The sequence below is a fragment of the Peromyscus californicus genome, unplaced genomic scaffold (genome assembly GCF_007827085.1).
Source record: "Peromyscus californicus insignis strain IS unplaced genomic scaffold, ASM782708v3 Scaffold_5__1_contigs__length_169319896, whole genome shotgun sequence".
Taxonomy (NCBI): Eukaryota; Metazoa; Chordata; class Mammalia; order Rodentia; family Cricetidae; genus Peromyscus; species Peromyscus californicus.
The window spans coordinates 19,913,364-19,925,514 of NW_026294573.1; the positions used below are offsets into that span (position 1 = coordinate 19,913,364).

The window sequence follows — 12,151 nt, forward strand, 5'->3', positions numbered from 1 at the left end:
TAGTGACATCAGGGACAAGGTCCTGGCAGGAAATTTAAATCTGGGGGTCCCCAACATGTGGATAGGAACAAGCCCAGACTGAATCTCGGACTGTGGAGCTGGCAGGCAGTGAGGAGCCGGCAAAGGGGACTAGGAATCAGCCACCATAGGCAAACCACAGGGAGAAGGCAGAGGGTGGGCCCCATCCCCATCCCCCACCCTCCCACCCACCCCTCCACCTTGGTCCACCAGTCCAAACCCAGGATGGAGCCAGCAGGAGGCCATAGGAACATCTGTGGCTTCCTGTCTCCTACCTTCTCACTGTCAGCCGGCAGCTGTTTCTTGGGCATGGGGACAACTTCATGCGGACCAGGGTTCCATCTATTGTGGAGGGACAGACATGGATGGTTCCTTCAGGAATGAGAGCCCTTGTGCCAGGCGTACCAGGGAAGGCTTCTCAGAGAACATACCAGAAGGCGTCAGAGCAATGCTGAGGGCCAGCAAGGTAGACAGTAGACTGCCACAGGCAGATGGGAACAAGAGTGGGTAGAGGGGCCACAGGCATGGCTGGTGGCCCTGTGAGCAGGACTCTTGCCCTTTAGGGCTGCTTGGAAACAAAACTACAAGGTTCAGTGGAAGAGGGACGAGAGAGACAGAGGAACCTTTGACCTTTGACACTCACCAGATAGATGTTCAGAGGGAAAGTCAAAGCCCGACCGTGCATGGGGGGGAGCATGGCTCAGGAGAGTGCTGTGGGCAGGCCCTGAGTGGGGGCAGGTTCACGAGTGGCGTCAGGGAAGGCTGTGTGTGAAGCAGGCCTTGAAGAATGCTACAAACCTTCAAAGCTGTGAGGCAGGGGGAGCATGCCTTATTGTAAGGGGAGCCGGGGCAGGTTCCTGAACTTGGGGAAGAGACACCGCCAGATCCTGTTTTAGGAAGACAACCCATGAGAATGGAAGCCGTGTTGGAGGCTGTTGCACAGAGGTCAGGGGTCACGATGGTCTAAGCCGCAGATACCCAAGACCACCAAAAACACTGTGGAGGACCTTTCCAGGGGCAGTCAGATGCAGGGACCAGATGTTGGTATATGGTGTGACACTCCCATATCGCCACCCTCCCCTTTCCCTACTCCCTAGACAAGCCATAGTTTCAAGGTGGGCAAAGGAACCCCAGAACCCCAGAACTGATTTATCAAGCACTTAGTGTCCACTAAGCAAGGGCAGATGAATTTATGGTGGGTGGGTCATGCTCAGGGACCTGTGACGGCTCCCAAGTGCCCCACCCAGGGGTCTTCCCCTTAATCCACTGGTAACTTGGATGCTCACAGGTGTGCTGCTGGCTTGTGCTGGTTTGAGCCAGTTCTGCCTCCCGGGCCTTTGTTCTTTCTAACATGTTTCGCTGTCTCCTGCTCTGAGAGGTTGTCCTGTGTGAAAAGTAGAGCTTAGAGACGAAGCCGGGCCAGAGCCCACCATGGCTACAGCCCCAGGAAAGGTCTTGGCTGCTGTTTTGAGCCCTGTTGGATCTTTCAGTATACATGGGCTGTGGCCTGTTTGCTGTGGCCTGTTTACTGGGTGTCTGTCTGTTCCCCATGGAAGCCGTCCAGGTGCCATCTAGGGTTGGACTGGGCTCTGTCATCCAGCCTGGGCTCTAGAGTAAGCCTGAGCCTGCCTGAAGTGAAAGTTCTCCCTAAGAGCCTTGCAGGACCCCAGCCCAGCCAGGTGCGGGATGGAGGCAGGGAAGAAACCAACCAAGCCAAGAGGCCAGAGCCTTAAGCCAGAGCAGGCCCTCACTAACAAACTCAGCCAGTTTCTCAGCCATCCGCATCAGACATCTTGAGGTGTCATGGGGACAGCTGGTCATAAGGAGCCCTGATTGCTCTCCCTGCTGGGCCCCAAGAGACAGAGGGCTATTGAGGTGAAGACAAGTGACCCAGGGCAGGATTTTGAAATGAGAGACTCTGCTGTGCCCTGGAGGGAGGGACTCAGCTTCCTCCTGGCCCTGGCTTACAGCTGACTGCCAGACAGTGAGCACTTAGGACCCTTTGCCCAGAGTTGAGAGTTGGGGGCAGAAGCTCATCTCCCCTGAGCTGGCTTAGTCCTTGATGGGGCCTCATCTGGGAGATGAAAGGGTGACCCAGCAGGACCTCAGAGTTGCTCCAGGCCCTTAAAACACCCGCTTTGCAACCTGCGTGGGATCCATTAGACAGGACCTCAGGTCACCCGGGCCTGGGCTCCAGACCAGCAACCCAAGGAGCATAAACGTCTCCAGAGGGTAAAGTCTTCACTGGAGCCTTGCTGGCCCCAGAGAGGAGGCACCTAGACGGGAGGCCGGGAGGCCGATAGGAATGCCGGCCTGGCCTTGTGGCTGTGGGAGGGGCTGGCACTCCACAAGTTCACATCAGCCCTAGTCTAAGCACCCAGACATGTGACCATCCCCCCCCCCCCCCCCCCCCCCCCCCCCCCGCCTCTGTGGCCAGCACTCCCTTCTGGTGATATGTCCTTAACTTCTGGCCCTGTCTTTGCCCCCTTCTCCCTTGCCCTCCCTCTCTCTGGTTCTTTTTCGGGCTGTGCCCTTTATCACACACACCATGCCCACCCATGATTCAGTTCAGGAGTCTCCATGTGCACTCACACAAGTGAGCAGTTAGGGACGCGCAGGCGGAGGAACCCTGAATGTGGAGGCACGGAGCCAGGCCAGACTCAGCGGGTTCAGACTCGGGAGGGCAGAGCCTGTGACTCCTGACCCCCTGAGCTTCTGCAGGGGCACAGTGGAGACAGCCATTCTTCTGAGGGCCATGCTGTGGGCTCTCTGCATCCCTTGCTTTCACATGAGTGGATTCAGCCAAACACAAATGGAAAATATTTGGGGGAGAAAGTGTATACCAAGCATGATATTATTATTATTATTATATGATTATTATTATTATTATTATTATTATTATTATTATTATTATTTTATTATATTTTGTTTTTCAAGACAGGGTTTCTCTGTGTAGCTTTGCGCCTGTCCTGGATCTTGCTCTGTAGCCCACACTGGCCTTGAACTCACAGAGATCTGCCTAGCTATGCCTCCCAAGTGCTGGGATTACAGGCGTGCACCACCACTGCCCGGTACATGATCTTCTTCTTATCTCTATCCCCTAATAATATACTGTGACAGGACTGACCTGAGACTATCGTAACTCATCTGAGATGAAATAGAATACACAAGAGAATTGCCTAGGTCATATCAAAATCAATGCCATTTATAGATGGGACCTGAGCATCTGCAAATTGGAACATCCAAGGAAGAGTCTGGGTACCATTGTCCCTAGAGGAATTTAGGGGTGAAAGTGCTCTGGGCCCTAAAAGACGTTGCTGCTGTCTGTGACTCTAGCTGTAAGATATTGATGAAAGTCAGCCCCCTCCTCCTCCAGGAAGCTCTCCAGATGGCACCAAGCTCACTCCTCTCCTCCATTCTGGGATCTGACAGTGCCCAACTGGCTGAGACTTCCCCCAGTCCTCTCCTGCCTCCCTCAACAGTGAGGATGGGGGGACAAGTTACCTCAGTGTTTACTCCCAGAGACCAGTGTCGGGGTGCAGATCAAGCAGTGACAGCTCTTTGTGAACCCCCTACCCTAGAATAAGAGAGAACAGGAGGACTTTTGGGTTGTACCTTGTCTGGCTTCTTTATCTAAACTGTTTCCCATTTTTCCTTCCTTTTTTTTCTTTTTCTTTTCTTTTTTTTTTTTTTTTTTTTTTTTTGGAGCTGAGGATCGAACCCAGGGCCTTGCCCATTTTTCTTTTTTCTTTTTTTTTTTTTTTTTTTTGATTTTTCGAGACAGGGTTTCTCTGTGTAGCTTTGCGCCTTTCCTGGAACTCGCTTTGGAGACCAGGCTGGCCTCGAACTCACAGAGATCCGCCTGGCTCTGCCTCCCGAGTGCTGGGATTAAAGGCGTGCGCCACCACCGCCCGGCCCCATTTTTCTTTTTAACAGAAATAAATCTCTAACAAAAAATAACCCAGAAGAAATAAACAACATTTCTGCTCCAGTACCCAAAGACAAGCTCTGAGCCCCGTAGTCTCCGGCTTGGAGCCCCCTTTTCGCTTTGCAATAAAGTGGGTCTGCCAGGCTGCTTTTGGAGTTTTGCTTACTTTTGTTGGCTCTGTGTGAGAGAGAGGGTGCGTGCTCACATGTGTGCATGGATGTAGAGCCCAGAGGACAGCCTCAACTGTCACTCTTCAAGTGCTGTCTTAGATTTTATGAGACAGGGTCTCACAGGCCTGGGACTCACCGCGGAGGCTAGGCTGGGGGCCACAGGGCTCCAGGGATCAGCCCGTTCCTGCTTTACCAGCGCTGGGATGACAGGATGGCCACCACTTCACGCACCCAGCCATCTCCGCCACCTGTTCTGTTTTCACTTTTTCATCTTTTTTATTATTGTTTGAGAAATTCATTCGTGCCTATGATGTTTGATTAAACCCACTCCCCTCCCTCTCCTCCGGTTCCTCCCCTGTCTTCTCCACCACTCTCCTTCCCAGCGTCATTACTCTTTCAAAAACCCCGAGTCCACTTAGCACTGTCTGTATTACCTGGGGGCAGGGCCGTCTCCTGGATCACGTGTAGTGTGTGGGTTGCTTTTCTGTGATAACACAACACAACCAAAAGTAACATGTGGAAGAGTTTACTTGAGGTTATGTTTCCATAGAGAGAATCCATAACGGCCTAGGAGGCATGGTAGCAAGTGGCCAAAACAGGAAGGTGAGGATCACATCTCAGCTGCACACAGGAAGCAGAGAGTGAGAACAGGAAGGTAGAACAAGGCTGTAAACCCTCAAAGCCCGCCCCTAATGATGTACTTCCTCCAGCAAGGCCAAGGCTGTCTGTACCTTCTAAAGGTCCCACACCTCCCTCCATAAACAGCTCCACCAACATGGGACCAGGTGCTCAAACAAATGAGCCCGTGGGGGGACATTTCTCATTTAAACAACAGGTAGCCTCTTAGGGACGTCATCCCTGAAGAGAACTGACTCTTCTCCACCAGCAGCCATCAGTTGCCAATAGCAACTCAGCTAGGGGTGGGACTTCATGCTGGGATTCCTCGGCCTTGATCTTGTGCAGTCCTCATGCATGCTCTCCCAGACACTGTGGGTTCATGTCTGCAGGGCCATTGTCATATGTCTGGCAAATACTGTTGTTCTGCAGACATCTGCTCTCTCTGGCTCTCATAGTCTTTCTACCCCTTCTTCCCAGATGATCCCTGAGCCTTTGGGTGAGGGGTATAGATGTCCCATTTAGAGCTGAATACTCCATAGTCTCTTATTCTCTGCGGGTTGGCCAGTTGTGGCTCTCTGTCTTAATCACCATCTCCTGCGATAGATAGATAGATAGATAGATAGATAGATAGATAGATAGATAGATAGATAGATAGATAGATAATAGATGGTAGATGGTAGATGGTAGATAGATAGATAGATAGATAGATAGATAGATAGATAGATAGATAGATAGACAATAGATAGATAATGATAGGTAGGTAGATAGATAGACAGACAGACAGACAGACAGATAGATAAGCTTCTCTGAGGCTTCAGAGATGTGCTAGTCTATGGATACAAAGAAAAGTACTTAGGAGGCAGTTGTTGGATATTATATCCATTTAGCAAAGTAATCGTACTAGGTTCTCCCTAGGGCTTATGGCCTATCCAGTCACGGGCTTTTGGCCCAGTGACTAGCACTAGGCATGAGTGTAGTCTTGTGGTACAGGATTCAAATCCAATCAGAAAGTGATTGGTTACTCCCGAAACGTTAGTGCCACTATTGTGCCAGTGGGCGTATCTTGCCAAGCCAGTTGCCACTGTGGCTCACAGTGTTCAGAACTAGGAAAGATTTGTAATTACTTTTCTCCTCTGATAGCATGCATGGCACCTTTCAGCATTATGAAAGCTAGCCGGTAGGGATGAAGCTTCCAAGTCAGTACCAGCTTGATTTCACCATGTTCTATGATTCAAGCATGTGGCGTCTTCAGCAATAGGATCTCACCATAAGGTTCTGGGTGGTAAGCAATAGTAATAGCAATAGCCCAAAATATTTAGGAGTCTATGGGACCCCACTGGCCAACCACGTGAAAGAAGATAACCCATACCTGCCTTTTTATTTGGTAGACAATGTCTGGCCTTAGAACTTATTATATAGTTCTCCCACACAGCCTGTCTTTTGTTTGTGTTTGTTTCTTAACTTGAGAGATCCCAGGGTATCTTCCAAGCACATAAAGACAGATCTACCTCACCTGTGTGTGTGTGGATGTCCCTGTGCTATATTCCAGTCTGTATTACAAGGTTTGGAGTTTGCCTGTATCCTCCCTGGGTTCACAGGCATGCAGCGTCTGTCTCCCTGCATAAGCATATGTAAGCACATGTATTTTTTTCACAAGATAAAGCAGAAATAGGGTGGATGAGCCACAGGAATGGCTGTGTGTTAGAAGCTGTGTGTGCCACATAGATCACTGTGGGTGTTGCCTGGAACTGAATGACTTGCTGACCAAGGAGTGATCATGGTCTGGGAAGGGCCCAGCATGGCCTCCATTTCTCCTCCCACAAGGAGACAGGATGATGGATCCATTCTTGCCCTCACTGGTGGTACTGAAGTCCCCCTAGCTGGTACCTTGGAGTTCTTCAAGCATTTGGGGACCCTGGGGGAAGGGTGACTTTTCTAGCTAAGAATGAAAAGGATAAAAATGGCCCCGGGTCACACTTGGAATTCTCTGTGCCCTACAGGCGGCCTCAGTGGGGCAACCATCATCGATTCTCTTGACACCCTCTACCTCATGGAGCTGAAGGAGGAGTTCCAAGAGGCCAAGGCCTGGGTGCAAGACAGCTTCCACCTGAATGTGGTAAGTCAGAGGCCATGGGGAGATGAAGGATGTGGTGAGTTGGTACCCATGGGGAAATGAGGGACAGCCTCGAGCTCCACAGATAACACACTTCTTGTCTGGGGCTTTATAATAGAGCAGTCTAGAGCCCCGGCTGCAGTATATACCCTCATGAGTGTCCTCACCAGAGACCAGGCTTGAAGTGGGGATGTCTCCCAGCTGGTGTCCTCTGGTGCAAGGGGAGACAGCCAGGGCCATCCCTCCCCCGCCCCACATTGCTCCTCTTGGCCATGTGGCTCAGCAAGAGGTAGGAAGGGAAGTGACTTTGTTGGAGGCAAGAGACGTGGGGGGCCTGAGAGCCGGACTGGAGAGCTGGGAAAGGCTTTCTGCCGCCTTGAACCTCGGTCTCCTCACTATGAGACAGGAAGGAGACCATGACAGAGGGCTGGAGAGAGCATTTTATGGCCTCGTAAAGTCAACACAAATACAGAGCCTCCTCATCACTGTTATGATTACTAGAATCATCTTGGGACCTTTGCAGCTTCTGGTGTCTGAGGCCAGGGGAGGGAGTATAGAGTCCTTTTTTCTGTTGATGGGACAGAGGCAGAGGGGCATCTCCAGGGACCCACCTGGTCCCCCTGGGAAGCCTCCAACTCCTCCAGGCAGAGGATGGGCCTGCCCAGGGGACCAGGGAGCTGATGGACACTCAGACAGGCCGGGACAGTCTCAGAGTGTTTGCAGAAAAAAGAAAGGTGGGGTCACCTCTTTGAGCCTTAGCTTTTTCGTCTAGAGAATGGGGTGACATCATGGGGCAATATGAGGTGGAAAGGAACCATTTACTGGTGGGAAAATCCCCCCAGATTAACAGATATCGATGGCTGCTGTCAATAATGAAAGCTTGAGCCAGGCCTGGAGGCTGAGGCAGCCAGAGCACAAGTTCGAGGTGGGCCTGGGTCATTTAGTGAGACCCTGCCTTAAAAAAAAGAAAAAAGAAGGTTGGAGATATAACGCATTTGCCTAGGCCCTCAATTCAATCCCAAGTATTACAAATAAAAATTAAAAATATGATGCAGAGGGCCGGCAAGATCAGCACCTGGGGCAAAGGAGGCGTCACTAGCCACCTGTGTGAGGCCCTGCCGCGGCTTTCGGTCACCACCCGTGAGAAGGCCTGCCTGGGAGGTGGTCATAGACCCGTTCTGTGCGGTAGGAAACTCGGGGGAAAAGAGAGGTCTATCTCAAGTCACAAAGCCATGCACAGGGCTCAGGTGGGGAATTTAGCTAGGCCCTGTTCCTGGCGTGTGCTTCGCACAGTCGTGGAGAAGGGCAGTGTGAGTGGGCCCAGAGACTGATCGCTCTCACACAGGCGTCTGCCCACAGCCTCCTGCTCAGCCCTGCCCTGCTCTGTCACCCCAGGGAAGGACCTCCCTCATTCCTGCTAAGGAGAGAAGGCTTTGCCTCTTCTTGGGCTAAGTTTCTCCTGCAGTGCGGCACAGGTCCGGAACCCCCTGGAGCAGAGCCAGGCCTAACTGCTCCAATGGCCTCCAGCAAGGCTGGGGAAGGGAGCCAAAGCTGGTGTTTATTTGGAACACTTAAACACACAGTAGCAACTGCCAGGCAGGTGCTGTCCCCTCTTGACCTCTGCTATGAAAACCGAGCTGTGGCCTGGTCTACTGGAGTCCCCAGAGCAGGACACAGGTGTGTGTTGAGGGGAGCAGTGTGGCCTGTGTCCAGAGCCTGGATAGCTCTGGGAGCTCACCCCTGTCCTTGCCGTCCCCTCCCTGCCTTCTTGCAGAGTGGAGAAGCATCCTTGTTTGAGGTGAACATCCGGTATATCGGAGGACTGCTCTCGGCCTTCTACCTGACGGGAGAAGAGGTGAGTCGGTTCTTTGAGGCCCCAGGGCTGGCCAGGCTGGACAGGTCTTAGAAAAACTATAGTCACGCCTCTTCTCTCCCGGTGGCTTCTTGGGGAGAGGTGGTCTGCCAGAGACCAACCAGGAGCCCCCATGAGGATTCCACATTGCTCAGATCTATGGCCCAGGTGAGCATCCTTGGCTCCCAGAGCAGCTGCTGAATTCTCTGAGAAGAGAACCATGTCCACGCAGAACCTGCACTTGCCCTGCACCAGGAAACTGCTATGGTGGAATTCACAGGTGTCCGCTCTCAAGACCCACAAAACTAAGACAACGCTCGCCACTCCCAGGCCTTTGGCTTTTTTTTTTTTTTTTTTTTTTTAAGTGAGTGTTTTGCCTGCATGTATGTCTGAATACCACATAGGAGTCTAGTTCCCTGAAACTGTAATTACAGCTCTGAGCCTCTGTGTGGGTGTTAAGAATTGAACTCGGGTCCTCTGGAAGAGCAGCCAGTGATCTTAAATGCCGAGCCGTGGACCCACTGATTTCGATGTACTCCACACCCAACACTTTCCTTCCCTCCAGTCCTGGACAGAACTGTCGCCCAGACCCTTGCCTGCACCCTTCTCAAGGGAGCAGTGTGTGGCAATGGGGCCGCCCTGCTGGCCATAGCCTGTAATTGCAAGGCTTTGAGAGCCAGGAAGTGCCCAGGGTCACCCGGGAGTGGCCTTAAGCCCCCTTCTTATCACTCTCTTTCCAGTCATGGGATGGTCACGATCCCTCTTTAGACCAAAGAGCCCTTGTGACTTGGGACAGGAGGGAGAGTTTGGTCCAGGGTTGTCACCTCCGAGGAATGTATTCTCTCTGCCAGAGAATCTGAATTGCACTGAGATTGGGAGAAACTGGAGCCTTTCTTCTCCCCTCATGAGCCCTCGTCACGGCACAGCCTGAATATCGGGTGCCCAGGTTGGCAGCGTCCCCAGAATACAGGCCATCAGCCAGGCTGTTTCCCGGGACCCAGAGAGCCACTCTGCCCAGCTCAGCTGCCACTTGGAACCAGGAGCCGGGCAGGTAAAGCAGGCAAGCTACAGAGAAATCCTGCCTCCCTCCACCTCTGTGGTCCAAGAAAGTCTTCCTTCCTCAGCTGTCATGGCTGAAGTCGAGGGCTTAGAGGTAACAGGCCGTTTCTATCTCCCGAGTCTCTTTGGACTGCTCTCCATCAAATATAATCTCCTCAGCAGAGATTACTGTGTGTACCATTTCCCCCCCCCCCCCAAAAAAAATTGTCGATGGGAGCCGTCGGCTCTGAGCCACCCAGAGCTTGAATTTTATTTGAAAACCCCAGGACAGGAAAATGACAGAGGGAATGGGAAAAAAGGAAAAAAAAAAAAGGCAAAGTCATTCATGTGCTTCAGAGGCATCTGTCCAACCTTCCCCGGCTGGTGCGGCTGGAGGGATGGATGGAGGGAAGCGGGAGGGGAGGCGCTTGAAGACTAGCCACTCAGGAAGGAGCGAGTGATGCCAGGGACAGCCACCCAGCCCTCCTGTGACCCTTCTCTGAGGAGTCTGTAGTTCTGAGCCCTTAGCTCCCCGCCTCACCCTGTCTTCTCAGGATGTGCACCTGGCAGGGGGCTGTGGACCTGGCCACCGGTGACTTGAGACACAGTTCACGAGGGTAGCCCAACTAGGTGGCCCTGAGTCTGTCTGCACAGCCCTGCCCAGACGGACAGCACACCTCCATGGCCCCTGCTCTCCCCGGGCGTGTTAAATATCAGGTTGTGAGTTCTATGCAGAGCTCCGTGAGAGTTGGAAATACCCCATCCCCGCAGGGAAGGCATCACCTACTTGCAGATGATAAAACAGACTTGCAAGTCCGTGAGGCACTGACAGCTGGACTAGGCCTCACTCCAGCCCTTTGGCCTTCTCCGCTCTGTCTCCCCTGTCACTGCTTGCTGCCAGGGCTCAGTCACACGAAGCTCACACACACCCAGTGGGTGCCTGCTGGGGACTTCCCATTTCTTAACTTCCCACAAATGTGTGTGCCGTGTTTGCTGGCTGCTACTTTGTCTACTTCAGAGGATGTGGCAGAAGAGGACCCTGCTAGCTGGTCACTCCTGCTGAGACTCGACTCCCATTAAGATGACCAGCATGGGACTAGAGAGATGGCTTAGTTAAGAGCACTGGCTACTCTTGCAGAGGACCTGAATTCAAGGCCTAGCACCCACATGGTGGCTCACAAACCTCTGGAACTCCAGTCCCAGGGGATTTGATGCCCTCTTCTGGCCTTCTTGAGCACTACACATATATGGTGCCCAAACATATGCCGACTAAACACCTGTACACGTAAAATAATATATATTTTTTAAAGGTGACAAGCATAATCAGAGCTGTTCCTGGGGATGTTGGGACAGCACTTCACAGTTTGGAAGCATGTTCACATATAAACTTCCTCTTTTTCAATTTCTACAAAAACTCTGTGAAGCTGCCATGGGCACACTCTATCATTCTACTGTGCAGATGGGGAAACTGAGGCTCACAGACAGTGCATGGCTCAATGAAGGTCACATAATGACATGGGAGGATGTATGCTGAGTCCTTGGCCCTACAGAATAAAACTCAAATCTGTTGCTCTCCAATCTGGAACTGTGGCCACTGAACCCACATCCCTATGTGGGGAGACACCAGGTGTCCTAGAAAAAGCCACAGAGCTCTGTAGCCCTGAGTGAATCACTCTGAAGCTCAGCCTTAGTGAGGACCTTCCCTGTGAGCTGTTACAGAGACTAGAGGTCTGCAAACACAGCCCCTCCCACTACTCCCTTCCACGATGGCAGAGTGGACGGACCCACGTCTTTCTGTCCCCAACACTCTAGAACATACATGCTGGCCTAGTCCCTCCCCAGGGCCATTGGGATCGTCTGTGACAGCTGCAGCAAGGCCTCCTAAGGGCCGTGCACAGGAGGGACATGTACTCTGTCCTATCTGCAGAGAAGATCCTCTCAGCTAGATCAGCCTCCCAGGGTCTCAGGCAATCATGCAGCTGTCTGGGCCACACATCTGGGTGCATTCCATTCACCGCCAACAACCTTCTGGATGGGTAAAGAGATCAAAGCCTGTATGAGATCAAGCTCTTCCTGTCACTAAGCCAATGGCTTCCTGCCTGGCTGAGCTCTGCAGCAGACCCCCAGGGCGGACCCTGCAGCTCCAGGTGACAGGTGTCTTTGGGTTCTAGACCAGCCCCCGAGGTCTACTTCCAGGATTCACAGACAGGCACTGGACAGTGTCCTCTTGGCTGACCATGTAGCCAGCCCTGCTACCCCCTTTCTTTTTTCTTTCAAGGCCATGTACCCTCAGAGGCCTCAAACTCATTCACTGCTCACAGTTGGGGGCCCCAGCAGCTGCCTCACATGACTTTGGTGGTTGTTTGTGTTATATTCTGTGATGTAGGAGAGCCAGGGCCTTGAGTCCATGAGCC

General features: G+C 52.3%; 1 protein-coding gene across 2 annotated transcripts in view; it reads left to right on the top strand.

The window, feature by feature from the left end:
• The window catches only part of Man1c1 (mannosidase alpha class 1C member 1), a 149,835-nt gene that overhangs the window by 108,992 nt on the left and 28,692 nt on the right, over positions 1-12,151 (top strand). For both annotated transcript variants that reach the window (XM_052718255.1, XM_052718256.1), the window contains 2 exons: positions 6,735-6,850; positions 8,622-8,702. In XM_052718255.1, coding sequence (XP_052574215.1) covers positions 6,735-6,850; positions 8,622-8,702 — 197 coding nt within the window. The remainder of the gene's footprint in view (positions 1-6,734; positions 6,851-8,621; positions 8,703-12,151) is intronic.